This window comes from Styela clava, chromosome 11, assembly GCF_964204865.1.
Source record: "Styela clava chromosome 11, kaStyClav1.hap1.2, whole genome shotgun sequence".
In the NCBI taxonomy this organism is placed as follows: Eukaryota; Metazoa; Chordata; class Ascidiacea; order Stolidobranchia; family Styelidae; genus Styela; species Styela clava.
In genome coordinates this window covers 6362507-6376851 of record NC_135260.1, presented here as the reverse complement: position 1 = coordinate 6376851, position 14345 = coordinate 6362507, and the positions used below count along the sequence as shown (strand labels likewise).

Genomic DNA, 14345 nt, shown 5'->3' with positions numbered 1-14345 from the left:
CTATACGAGTCCTGAGTCGATCAAACACCGAGTTAAGTTTCAGTAGCGATTAGTTGATCACGAGTTCGAGTCTTTCCGTTTAGAATTAGATGGTTCAAGTCATTCCGAGTATTTGAGAAATGATAACTCGATTCGTACTCGAGTTGAGTCAATCGGTCAACTCGATCTTTTTTGACACCGGAGTCAGAATTTCTTAAAATCCGAATTCGTAAATGGGAGTCAAAATCTTTTCCACCCGGAATCGGGAATCGATTGTAAATTTTCCCTGACCCCACAAGCCTCTATCTAAGAATTTAGAATTTCATAAAAAGAAATATTTTTGTCGATTGAATAAGCATGAAGACTCAAGAGCATTTTAAGGTTTGAGCAATCCGAAGATTTGCCATTAACTATCAACAATGTACTCTTACAGATATTAATAAACATAACCATGGTTAGCTATTCCTTGCTCATGTGCATTCTTTGCATGACTTCAACACAAGCTCAAAAGGATATACTTTCTCCACCTTACACTTGCACTACAACAACAACACTTTGTCAACCTGGAGAAACCACAGAACATGCTACGTCGACACTTCAAACATCTACATCTCAGGGAAGACCAGGAAAACGAGGAATGAATGGATTGCCTGGAATAAAAGGCGAAAAGGGAGAACCCTGTCACTGTGGTATTGTCGATGAACAGGCAATGAGAGACATGAGGAGGAAAATGAATGAAATTGAAATAGAAAATCGAGAAATGAAACAACAAATTCGGGATCTCGAAACTAAAAATGATCAGATCAATAAAACCATTAAAAAACTAGAAGGTTGGTGTTTTTAAAACTTATATATTCTCAAAGTTGAATATTTTTACGCTAGATATGATTGAATTAATTATATTTCGTATGATTTAGAGGAAAACAGCAATTTCACTTTTCCATCGAGTTGCAAAAATGGTATGACTAGCAAAATATATCCTCGGAAAAGCGAGGGAGACCTCACTCCCGTTGAGTTTAATTGCGAACTATATTCAGTGAATGAAGATGAATGGATTGTAAGTTTTCTTATTTGGTCATCGTGAGATTTTTTATGAGTGACAACCTGTCATTTGTTCATGGTTAATTGCAGATAAGATATCGACCACATATTGATTGCAATCCTACGACAAGTTTTTCACCGCCACAGACATTTAAAGCCTAAACAAACGATATAAAACTACTTGTTTTAAAATGTTAATTTTCTAAGATCATATAATAATTTACTTCTCTTTCATGTAAATTGAAAACATATCTTTCAGACAATTCAGAGACGACAGGATGGATCAGTCAGATTTTACAACAGAAACTGGGAAAGTTATGCCAGAGGTTTTGGAGATAAAAATGGAGAATTTTGGCTTGGTACGTGTGACGGCCTATTTAGGTCGGGGAATTACAAAGAAATTACTTTGATTCACCGGTCAACCACTGCCAGTGCCAAACGTGCAGTATGAAACAATGTTGCCTTGCTTTATTTATGATATAATGGTAAATTAGGCTCGTTTCGTTGCAATTCTCAAGCATGTTTGTCTAAAAGTGCCTTGGTATTACTCGAAATTGTCCACGGTTACTAGTTACTCTGCTTGATTAATTGTTTTACACAAATCTGCAAACAGTCCAAAAAAGTATTTAAATAAACAGATTCAAAAAACAAATATAGCTCACAGTCATTCAAATACGATCAATAGATTAACGATTCCTAGCTTTGTGGCCATTACCTCATTACTCATTAATTTGCATCTTAAGTTGTTCCAAACTTAAGCCTCTAACGTAAAAGCAATTAGGTATAATCCAAATCAATTTGTCTTTAAGTTTGCATATAGGGTACATCTAGGAAAATTCAATGTACCTGTAAGGTTGATAAACCAAATATGAGATTTCTCATCATTTATTGTGTGACGTTGATGTTTTCAAACCAAGCTCAGCCACCTCGGCCTATCAAGCAGCTAGCTTACCCTATTCATTTCAGAATGAGGTTCAGTGAATAGACCCATAGATGTTATCTTAATAATAGTTTAATGTGCTTATTACTGTATAACACTGCTCGTCAACCGGGTGTATAGTACACCCCAGGGGGTACCTAAAGGTTTGAAGGGTGTACCACGTCGATAGGGTGTACCAGGGGTGTGTCGTGTCAAATTTTGTAAGTTACCCACTATCACACGATATGCTTCTAACCCAGGAAAAACTTTGGATGGCTGCTAGTTGTCAAGATATTTTTTGACTTGCAAAATTGTCTTATCTAACGGCAATATTTAAAATCACAAACCAGTTAAAATTATCGAGGGGAGAAGTGATATTTTTGAAGCTAGTAGCAAGATTGAGTCTTTTAAAATGAAATTGAAGGTTTGGCAGAATAATGTATTAAATTGTGATTTTTCCGATTTTGAATGTCTAGAATATTTCATTGAGACTCGTTGATGGGAAAATGGAAACTCAGACGTGAAAACCAAGATGTTTCCCCGAAAATAAGACCTAGCCCGAAAATAGACCTAGCCTAGATTTTTAAAATGACTCTAATATAAGCCCTCCCTTTAAAATAAGTCCTAGTCGATAGCGCGAATTTTATTTTGACCTATTCGATAGCAAGACACCTACACGTTTCAAATGCATGACTAATAATCTATATTTAGCAGTTCCAATTACTTTAAATAAAGACGTGCTATTTATGAGTAAGCTTATTTGAAAATCTCGTAATTCTCTACTTTGTAATTTTGTTTTTGATAAATCAAAATAAAAGACATCCCCCCAAAATAAGTCCTAGTGATAATTTTAGAGAGAAAATTGAAATAAGACCGTCTTATTCTCGGGGAAACACGGTAAGCATTTTGAAGTGCTACTGCTAAACTTCGGAGCCTATATTCCGGATGTTGAATATCAGAATCTTGGTTCTCTAATATGGGTCGTTCAGTCATTCACAAGTGAAAAAGTTGCTCTTGAACACATTACTGATGAACTGCGTGAATTACAATCAAATCCTGTACAAAGGGCAGAGTTCAAAACATATAAAAAATGCAACTAATTTTAGGCAGCAATATTAGAATTTACCGAGTATCGCAATCTTTCACAAAAGGCTGTGACCATTCTCTTACGAATAGCCTTTATACGACATACCTTTCCGAGCAAGGGTTGTCCGCATTCACTGAAATGAAATCCAAAAAAATAACAAATGGCCGATGGAATCCAAGAGCAACGGTCACATTAACTAAATAATAAACTATTGCGTCAACGTAAACATATATATAACTTCTTAATATTAAGTATTTTACGTATCAAAAATGTAGGACGGGTGGTGTGTACCAGATTTTGAGAATTGGTTGAAAGGGTGTACCATTACAAAAAAAGGTTGACGAGCACTGCTCTATAACCCAATCCGTATTATCTAATATATTTATGCTCACTGGAATAGTGAAATACCATGAATTTGACAAATTTTTCATGTTTTTCAGGTCTTCGAACAATTCATCAACTGACAACATCGAGAAATTATAAACTTCGTATTGATATGAGACAAAAATCTGGTACAGCATATTACGCAGAATACAGGTAAAGGCACCATATATTTATAGCGTTAACGGCACTAAAGTTTTTTTATCCAACTTTCTTCACTGTCTCTCTACAATCGTATTCGTTCTCACAAAAACATCGGTCACAATAGTATCAAGCAAAGTTTTCGGACTTATTTCGCGGCCACTAATTCCTGGGAATTCTTTCAAAATTATAGTTGGACTCCTTGTGGATTGTTTACCCCAATATTACGTTGTCGTTGTGTTGTTGTCTGCTAGCGAGTAATGAAAAAAATCGATTTTTGATGGAGGGAGACAGTAGAAGGCTATTGCGTTTATTTTTTTTTGAACTTCCTCTGAGTCATATTAAACCCGATATTTCATTAAAAACATTTCTGTTACATTTTAGTTGTAGTAAAACATTATGTACGAATTGCTTGTTCGCGGATCTTTACAGCAAACTCAGTGCTATCCGATGGGCTTTCAATATATTTGAGCGTTGCTCTCTTGTTTGTGTTATAGAGTTTAAATATTAAATTGTAATCTAATCTTATTTTTATCATGTTTCTATATCAACTATATTTCTATTTCAGCACATTCAAAGTAGGAAGTGAAAATTCAAAATTTCAGCTGACAATCTCGGGATATTCTGGTGATGCTCGAGACAAGATGTTGTATCATAATCATCGATATTTTTCCACTTATGATGTAGACAATGACGCACGAGGAAATGAAAATTGTGCTCGCAGTCGCGATGGTGCCTGGTGGTATGGGAGTTGCGAGCTTTCCAACCTGAATGGAAAATATGACAGTTACTTTCACTGGGGACTTTATCTCTCGTTCAGTGAAATGAAGATTCTCCCGGTGTAAATAATCATCACAGGCAACTTCAACGTAGAGATTCTCAAATTCGAAAATAACTTTGTGATTTACTATGTTTTAGACTGAAAATTCAAATACGAGTAGAAAATCTGCGATGTAATCCTGAACGTGTTTTCATGATTGTATTAACCTATTCCAAACTTTTACTTTTATAGCAACACGCATTGAATTGTACGAATTTGGAAAGTCGTAATTTATATTTGATCAAATAATACCAATTGCTCAATGCTACTACTATAGTAATTTTTATTTACTTTATCATTTAAAACATACCGTGTAGAATTTCAATAGAATTAACATAGATTTTAAAGCAAAATTAGAAATTTCAATGTGGATATGTTTGAAGTATGGAGCATTGAAAAAATATTAAATTCACCAGTTAATTAGATAATATGATTAATAGATCTCAGTAATATAAATGTGAAAAAGAGAAATCCCTAAACACATGAAGACGAAGGTCGTGCATCTGTTCTGGTACGATAATGTCTGAGAGCACAAAATTTGCCAAAAAGATTGGTAAACCAGCGGGAGAAAAATTGCTTCCTCTGATTGAAATATATTGAAATATCGGGCTCCATAGGACTCGGAGAAATACGAAAAAAATGTAATAGTCTTCTAGCAACTGTTCGCATGTGGAATCAATATTTGGATTCGATTTACTTATAGATTAAAGTGATTTTTCGGATCTTTTGTGCACAGCCCCATCCACCAATGCAAAATGTGAGATTTGAGATAAACACCCCTTCCACGTTTCAAAATAACAAATTAGTAATCGTCCAGTTGCGATTAGGAATGATTAGAAATTTACGATGCATTGCCCCCATCTTGTGCCAGCTTTGTTGGCATTGCACGTGGTACATCTTAGGTTCAAATCCTGTCATGTGTTGTGACTTTGTGTAACGTGTCGAGTATACGACGTTCTGATTGGCTGCTTTGTAAGTCCAGGTGTGTGTGACGTATTCATGTTTAGGCCAATCACACCATTAAACGATAGACATATAAAAGCTGTTGAACTGTTACCTTTCAACTGTTTTAAACTGATTGTATCTTAATTTAAACAAATAATACAAACGTATTATCACAAATCCCATGCCGGCCACATCACCCAGGGTGTAATAAGTCGGGTGGGCGGTGCCGAGCCGTGAAGATTCCTTTTTTTTCGTAAAAGGGAACGAAGAGCGCACGAGTAAGCGTCCTATAAAAAAATCGCGTCCATTCACGAGATCTAAGTTAGTATAATGCATCTTCGAAGTACTCTGTATACTTCAAACACTTCTAAAGTCATTTTTACCAGTCAATTAAGATTCTAACCCGAGTTGAATTACTATAACCTTAGAATGCTTAACCCCGTCTTCAGGAAACATTGATAAAATGAATGAACCAAGTGAAGTTTTTGTTAACATTCATGAAAATGAACAAGTTATCATTATATTGTATTCAGTATTTGAGTGTATTAAAACTAAGTAGTGTAAATCGGCTTTCATTTCGGATTTAATAAACTCTATAGTAGGCTTGAGTGATAAGATTCAAAATTTTGAGAACTCACTGACAACAGGTTCCTTATTTCAGAAAACCATGCCGGATTTATGTATAACTTTTAAAACAAGATCGGGTTCACTGGTTATCACTGCATTTCAAGAACCGGTTCGAACGAACCCTTGCGAACCCCTGAAACCCACCACTGCCTCTCTAATGATTTATGATTTATAACACTGTCATGCCATACCATGGTCTTGGTGGGGATTTTTACAGCGGCTTTTTCATATTAAAAATGAATTCTCCGATTGATGATAAAATTGAATTTTAATAAGCTTTTTTTTCTGAATGAACGTACGTTAGATTTATATCTTTCAGTTGTATTTGGCCGCTGATAAAATCAATAAATATACGCTTCCATCGAAATTGTTTTTTCTATTAAAATGTTCACCGGCAAGGGAAGTTGAATTTTTACAATGGATTTTTCTGTTGATGAGACCAAAAATATGGATACTGTATATATTTACCAAAAGTATTTTATTTACATCCATTGAAAACCGATTTCAGCGGAGATTAAACTTCATCAAACTTGAACTGTCAAGAGCAATGGTTCACAAGCTTTTTTAAAAAAAAAATCGGCCCCCTGTGGGCGTTTACGAAAACTGTGGGGGCGCTGACTGCGAATTGGGCAAATTGGGGTCACTGGCAACAAATCAGGCAGCTGCGAGAAATGTAATAATATTATATTATTACATTTAAATCGAATTCCATCGAAATTGTTTTTTCTATTAAAATGTTCACCGGCAAGGGAAGTTGAATTTTTACAATGGATTTTTCTGTTGATGAGACCAAAAATATGGATACTGTATATATTTACCAAAAGTATTTTATTTACATCCATTGAAAACCGATTTCAGCGGAGATTAAACTTCATCAAACTTGAACTGTCAAGAGCAATGGTTCACAAGCTTTTTTAAAAAAAATTTCGCCCCCCTGTGGGCGTTTACGAAAACTGTGGGGGCGCTGACTGCGAATTGGGCAAATTGGGGTCGCTGGCAACAAATCAGGCAGCTGCGAGAAATGTAATAATATTATAATATTACATTTAAATATTATGACTTTTTTTAATATATTGTAATGTTTTGTAATAATTCAAGTCTACCGCAACGACTTATTGACGCTTCGCTCACCAGAGCCCTTCTATGTGGTCTGACATGGTTCGTTTTTCGAAACGAAAAATTTAGACAACATAGGGGTTACGTGTAATATGGACTTATTTCAGTCCAAAATTCTGATTTGCACCCGATGATTTTGTCGTGTACGAAAATGTTTTCTAATGAAGCGAGAATATTTGATTTGGAGCCAGACTTCAAATCATCCGAATAAATCAGGCGAATGTGTTACATTTTTCCAATTAAAAAATGGTAATAAAAGGTGGCAGTGGTCTGTATACTGAACAATGGCTTACTTAAACAATTATGCCTTTTACCAAGGCGAGTTTTAAGATTTTTCCCATTCATTGTTTGAACCAATTGTATTTTTGATTTAGTGAGAAATAAACTACTGGCTGACTGATATGACGGTACTTTTGTTTTTGTTGCTAAATTACAGCAAACTTGCGATCCGGGCCTTGAGAAATATGTCATATTAGAAAAAATGACATCGCTTACTTAACAGATATATTCTATAAACTTGATGAACTGAATGTTCTCCTAATGGAGGCGAAGGAGAATTTTCCAATTCTTAAGCTTGCAATAACTTGCTACCGGTGGCAGAAACATATAATATGTCATGTTTATGTAGACGCGTAAAGCGAGCTTAATCAAGATTTACACACTAACATGGAAATCCGTTTATACGACGTATTTCAATCGGAGGTTCCGTAGAAGTAAATTGACACATTCAGCAATATTTCCAATACTACTTGAGTGCCATAATCTCAGTCTATGTGGCAAGAGAAACCGCATTTGGCATAGTTAAGAAACATAGGAAGGACTGCTTCTGACTAAAATAAAGCTTGATATTGATAATCTAGCGCTTTTTCGGGAAGAATTTATCCGGTCTGAGTGACACTAAAGTACAATATTCTACTCTGCGTAGAAAATGAGATAAGGGAAGTGCGGTCTGAAAGAGTAGTTTAATTTTAATAATAATTCACGAGTACAGCTTCATACGAAATTCGGTGAAATTCTTTGACCTGGGGCCTGGGGTCTCGTGTAGTTTCTTACTTCAATATCTTCTAGTAGGCGTCGCTTAACAATTTTTGCATATATCATCCCTGACCCTCAACCACCATTCAATAAATTACGTCATTGCGAGGTCACAATCACGAATTAGAGCTTGCCAAAATATACTTATGGTTCAATGCTAAATAGCATTATTTTATGCTAAAAAATACGCTACAAATTTCGGGTGCGCCTTATATTTTAATTTAGGAATTGACGATTCAATGAGTCTTAGTTTCGGGCTGCAAACAGTTCTTTGTTTGCAATAGTAAATTAACCAGTGAATTAAAAAAAAAATAATATGCTATCACGCATTTATGAGAATAGTATAGGATTTACTTATTTATCTTGTGGGAGAGGAAAGTTGATAGGCATAATCATATGATGAACCAAGGCCTCTCGTCCGGTTACCAATCCATGTCGGGTATGGGATTAGTTAGTCAGATTTTTGTTTTCAGATGCATGGACTTGATTATGGGGAAGCGTGACCGAGACTACGATGGCGAGGAGTCCAACAATCCTCTTGCACATAATTGACACCCACGGGATTCGAACCTGCGAACCCCCGCAGAAGTAATCAGACGTGCGATGGCGAGCGTTCACATCCAGAAACTGTCAGCAGAAATTTGGGGTCCTCGCTTCCTATTCTGAATGTGCTGAATGTATATAAACTGTTTGGTAATATATGGAATTCGAAAGATTCTGCCCCTCGTGGATAGAGTATTGACAAGACGAGTATTGGCTGCCTATGATTAGTACAGTTTTGACTTACACAGGTTACAGTTTGCTTTTCATTGTATCTGGACATACGCAATAGCTGCAATATATACGGAATTATGGGATCCTTAGTACAAAATCCCACAAAAAAACAACAACATCGCCGCCAAACTCTCAAAACAGAAAAATTTAGAAATGCAGATTGAGCTGGAAATTCAATTTTTCAAATCATTTATAACCTTAAACCTAACTGAATTATTACTAATTGCTAATTCAAAACATAGCGGCGTTTTTTCAAATCTTACATTTTTACATTAGTGTACAAACAATACGAATAATGTTATTCTATTAGTTTAGTTGGACTGTATCACAAGTATCGCAATAATCTTCTTCCCTTTGATTATTTCAATACTTTGCATTTCACCTTATCACCAAATAAAATATATGAAGTTTGCTGAATGCAATAATATATTTTACTGCTTAACTGCTATATTTTCGAATCTGAATCATGTTTGCAAATCAATTTTACTTAGGCCGTAGAGTTTAGTACAGGGGTTCTCAAACGGTGGGTCGCGCCCACAGTGGGGGCGTAGCGTTTTGAGGGGGCGCAAAGCTAATTAAAAAAAAAATACTTTGTTAGATTCGATCTTGCCCGCCTTATTTGGTGTTTTTACATATCTTTATTCTGAATATTTACGTGCTATCCACGTATCTGTTATTTGTAGTTTATTGTTAGCTGGTTAGTTATTTTCGAGGTGAGGCGCGAGACTTGACAAATTCTTAAAATGAAGCGCGGCTTAATAAGTTTGAGAACCACTGATTTAGTGAAAAAAGAATTCAGGACTAAATAGGACGACTTTAAAATTAGTGTAAAATTGTCCGGAAAGTCGCAATAATCAGTAAAGCGTCTGTACTTGTTTGTGTTAGACATTAGAAGTTATGTATTGGGTATAGGTAAAGATATCATGTTAGTGCATATCTATTATTGAGAAGTTATACATGTTTATTGTGTATGTGAGAGAATAGTCCAGTATTTGTTCAATGTGAACGTTGCTCTTAAGCTTCATCAGCTGTTAATATCATCATCTAAGCCTCGGAATAAGTAAGTACAATTTAATTCAATATCGGCATCCCATCTTCTTTGACCACATTCTCCCTTCATATCGACAGATCTGAGGTGAATAAGTTAGAATACAACCAAATATTGGGAAGCGTTGGGAGCTATGGCGCGGGCCTAGGACAAGGTCGCCTCCCTGGGCAGGACGTTTTTGGTTGCAGCAGATAATTGAGTTTGATTTTATACATATGAGCTCATTGCTTATTTTGATGATTTATTTAATAATACCAACATTTCACTCTTATACTTAATCTTCAATTTATTTATTTTAATGTTTTTCAACATCTATAACTTGTTTATTCCCCCAATTATTTATAAGTATAATGGGGCATCATTATCAGAAGAAATCAGCAGAAATGTTTGGCACGCACCCGGTTAGGACCCACTAGAAATTTATCAATACATTTTATTTATTTCCACATATACGATACGCTTTATTTGTGACATATTTCTGATTTCTATATGAAATGCGCTCAAGTTAGTGTAGCGACCCTATTTTCTATGGTACACCCCAGAACATCATTCAAAAATTTTATTGTTGTACTGAACACTCGTTCGCGAAACAAAAGAATTGGACTTATCATCAACAGAAAACAATGGCCTAGGGAGTAATTGAAGCCAACAGAGTAACTTTATTATAGAGAAAAGTGAACTGAGATCTCGTCATAAATTGATGCGATTTTCTTATAATTCCTTCAATCGTATGGGAATGATTAGACACGGAGTGGATTTTTGGATCGTGAATTCTCAGTTGATGTTGGTGAGAAAATTGCTTTTCTCCAAATTTATTTGTCGGAGCGACTTAAATAATCAATATTAGAAGATGGCTGTTACTTTTATTTTTGTTTTTGAAATTTCCTCTCAGTCCTGTGGTTCTCGATATTTCCACAACATCTAATAAACTGATGAATTTGATATCAGTTCTATGCTCCATACTTCGAATAACACCACATTATAATTTCAATTTAGTTTTAAAATTCTTCTTATTCTCATTTAAAGTCTACATATTATGGTCGAAAACACAAAAGTAAATTAAAATTACTAATAGCATTAAGCAAATGGGAATTTACGACTTTACAAATTCGAAAAATTGAATGCGTGTTGCGGCAAAAGGGAAAGTTTAAAAAAAGGTTAACCCAAAGTAAAACGTTTAGAATTACATCGCAGACTTTCTGCTCGAGTTTTTAATTGTCAGTCTAAAACATAGTGAATCACAAAGTTATTTTCAAATATGAGAATCTCTACGTTGACGGTGTTTGAACACCTGGGATGGATATTTACACCGGGTGAATCTTCATTTCACTGAACGAGAGATTACCTACCCATGAAAAGTGACTATCATATTTTCCATTCAGGTTGGAATGATAGCAACTCTTATACCACCAGGCACCATTGAACTGGCGAGCACAGTTTCCTCCATTAGAGTCATTGTCTACATCATAAGTGGTAAAATATTGTTGATTATGATACGACATCCTGTCTATATCATCACCAGAATATCCCGAGATTGTCAGCTGAAATTTTGACTTTTCACTTCCTACTTTGAATGTACTGAAATAGAAATATAAACCAAATAGAATTTAATATCAACAAAAATGTGTTGAAATAGAAATATAGTTTCCTTAAAATTTAATGTTAACAAAATTATAGAAATTATAAAATAGATTGTTGTGAACTGAAATTGCGTGTTCAATTTTGTTAATAACTCGAAATCCAGAACACAAACAAGAGAGCAACTCTTAAAATATATGGATTCGAACGCTGCCGACGATCAGTCCGAGAACTCTGCTTAGTACTATTGGGAATGATAACTTATGGCGAATAAAGTTTGATTTCTACATTCTCCATAAAAAAAAAACAAATGTTATATATTAGTATTATACGGTAATTTTCGTGTTAAAGGGGTTTCTTATATGTGGCGCACGAGACGAAACACGAGAGAGGTTATAGATCAGGGATGGCGAACCTTTTTCAATAGATGGGTCAAAAATGATATTTTTATCGCGGAAAAAGAAAAAAGTGGGTCACAGATATTTAATCAATGTTTGTATCTATAAGAAACTTCTGAAACATATCGTATATGCTTCAGCTGGTGTAGTATTGGGCTTTACGTATGCAGCACTTCCATTCGTGACTATTTATGGCACTCGATTTTATAAAATTACGAAAACACGCATAGGAATTACCAAAACGTTTGTGTTGAGGCAGCAAATAATTTTACGGTTCCAAAGACTTTGGACGGAATGGCGGGTCACGAATAAAACGCGGTGGGTCACTTTGTGACCCGCGGGTCAGTGGTTCGCCATTCCTGTTAAAGATCATGCATGTGACGGTGTTTACCTGTATTCTGCGTAATATGCTGTAACAAATTTTGTTCTCATATCAATACGAAGTTTATAATTTCTCGATGTTGTCAGTTGATGAATTGTTCGAAGACCTGAGAAACATGAAAAATTTGTCAAAAACTTGTTATTTTACTATTTCAGTGATAAATTAGTTGATATAGATTGGGCTGTAGAGTAATTAGTACATTTCAAATAAACTATAATTAATATAACAATTATAAGTAAATTGATGATTTTTTTTTATTCTCTCGCTGTAGGCTGCTTCTTTCATTAATGAATTGCATAGATTAGGTCGTTTGAGCCGTTTGCATCCGATTTTGGTACTATAAAAGCCGAGATGGCTGAGCTTGGTTTGAAAATAACAATGCCCCACAATACTAAATAATTAGAAATCTCATATTTGTATTTTCAGCTTTACGTGCACATTGAATTTTCCGCTTTAATACGTATTAAATCAGACTTGAAGACCAATTGCGTGGCCATAACGTCCTATTCGTTAAACTGAAGCCATTCTATCTCGTGCGGTGTACCTAATATGTTGCTTTATTAAAGACAGGATACGTTTGTAATAATAGCATATTTATGAATATATAATTGGAATTTCATTCACCGAGCCAAAATTCTTCATGTTTATCTCCAAAACCTGTGGCATAACTTTCCCAGTTTCTGTCATAAAATCTGACTGCTCCATTTTGTCGTCTCTGAATTGTCTGGAAGAAGTAATAACGATTTTACTGTTAACAAATTACACTATAAAACAATCTAGATTTTAATACCTAAAGATCAATAGTTTTATCTAGCCTAGTTAGGGCCAACGGAACGTGTTATACGCTGAAGCAGCTGCACGTGCCCGTGACCAATGAAAAACTTCCACTTGTGGAATTGATATTAATATGTGGCCGATATCTTATCTGCAATTTACCATGAACGAATGATCATTTGTCACTGGTAAAAAATCTCACTGATGACCAACTTAAGAAAACTTACAATCCATCCATCTTCATTTACTGAATATAGTCCGCAATTGACCTCAATGGGAGTGAGGTCTCCCTCGCTTTTCCTTGGATATATTTTGCTAGCCATACCATTTTGGTCGCAACTTGATGGTAAAATGAAATCGCTGTCTGAATAGATATAAAATATACAATTAATTTAATCATATCTAGCATAAAAATATTCAACTTATACTCTCAGAAAATATAAGTTCAAAAACACCAACCTCCTAGTTTTTTGACGGTTTTATTGATCTGATCATTTTTAGTTTCGAGATCTCGGATTTGTTGTTTCATTTCTCGATTTTCTATTCCAATTTCATCCATTTTTCTTCTCATGTCTCTCATTGCTTCTTCATCGACAATATCGCACTGACAAGGTTCTCCCTTTTCGCCTTTTATTCCAGGCAATCCATTCATCCCTCGCTTTCCAGGTCTTCCTTGAGATATAGATGTTTGAAGTGTCGACGGAGCATGTTCTGTTGTTTCTCCAGGTTGACAAAGTGTCGTTGTTGTAGTGCAAGTGTAAGGAGGAGAAAGTACATTTTTTTGAGCTAGTGTGGAAGTTATGCATAGAATGCACATGAGCAAGTAATAGCTAAACATGGTTATGTTTATTTATCTGAATAAGTACATTATTGTTATCTCGAATCTTCGGATAGCTATTAACTTGATACGTGCTTTTAAGTTTGTTAATTATACAAAATATTTTTTTTTATTATGACAGCGTAAACGTTTTAGATAAATGTATGTGGAGTGTGCGAAATTTACAATTGACTCCTGACCCCAGATAGAAAATATTTTGACTCCAGCTCCGGGTTAAAATTACTTCGACTCCGGCTTGTATAAAATGTTGACTCCAACTTCCGCACTTTACTCCGAGTAAATCGATATTTGATGCCAAACATTTTTGTGTATTCGAGCTATCTTCAATAAAATGTTGAGAAAAATGTTTTTAAAATTTCGTAGAACACATTGAATTTTTCCATCATCTTTAGAAATTTTATATTTCGACTCGTGAGAATTCCGAATTTTGACTCCAATGGATTTGAAATACGATCACGACAT

At 35.0% G+C, this 14345-nt stretch overlaps 2 protein-coding genes across 2 annotated transcripts; one reads left to right on the top strand and one right to left on the bottom strand.

The window, feature by feature from the left end:
• Positions 1–416: 416 nt before the first annotated feature.
• Positions 417–6170, top strand: LOC120348011 (fibrinogen-like protein A). The gene is made up of 5 exons (XM_078118192.1): positions 417–809; positions 897–1036; positions 1280–1379; positions 3467–3563; positions 4117–6170. Exons 1-5 carry the CDS (start codon positions 431–433, stop codon positions 4391–4393), a joined length of 993 nt encoding a protein of 330 aa, XP_077974318.1. The 5' UTR covers positions 417–430; the 3' UTR covers positions 4394–6170.
• A 4738-nt stretch (positions 6171–10908) lies between these two features.
• On the bottom strand, positions 10909–13923 carry LOC120347502 (fibrinogen-like protein A). The gene is made up of 5 exons (XM_039417513.2): positions 13505–13923; positions 13273–13409; positions 12896–12995; positions 12281–12377; positions 10909–11491 (listed from the first exon to the last, which is right to left on the bottom strand). The coding sequence occupies exons 1-5, from the start codon at positions 13881–13883 to the stop codon at positions 11218–11220; spliced, it is 987 nt and encodes a 328-aa protein (XP_039273447.2). The 5' UTR covers positions 13884–13923; the 3' UTR covers positions 10909–11217.
• Between the last annotated feature and the right edge of the window lie 422 nt (positions 13924–14345).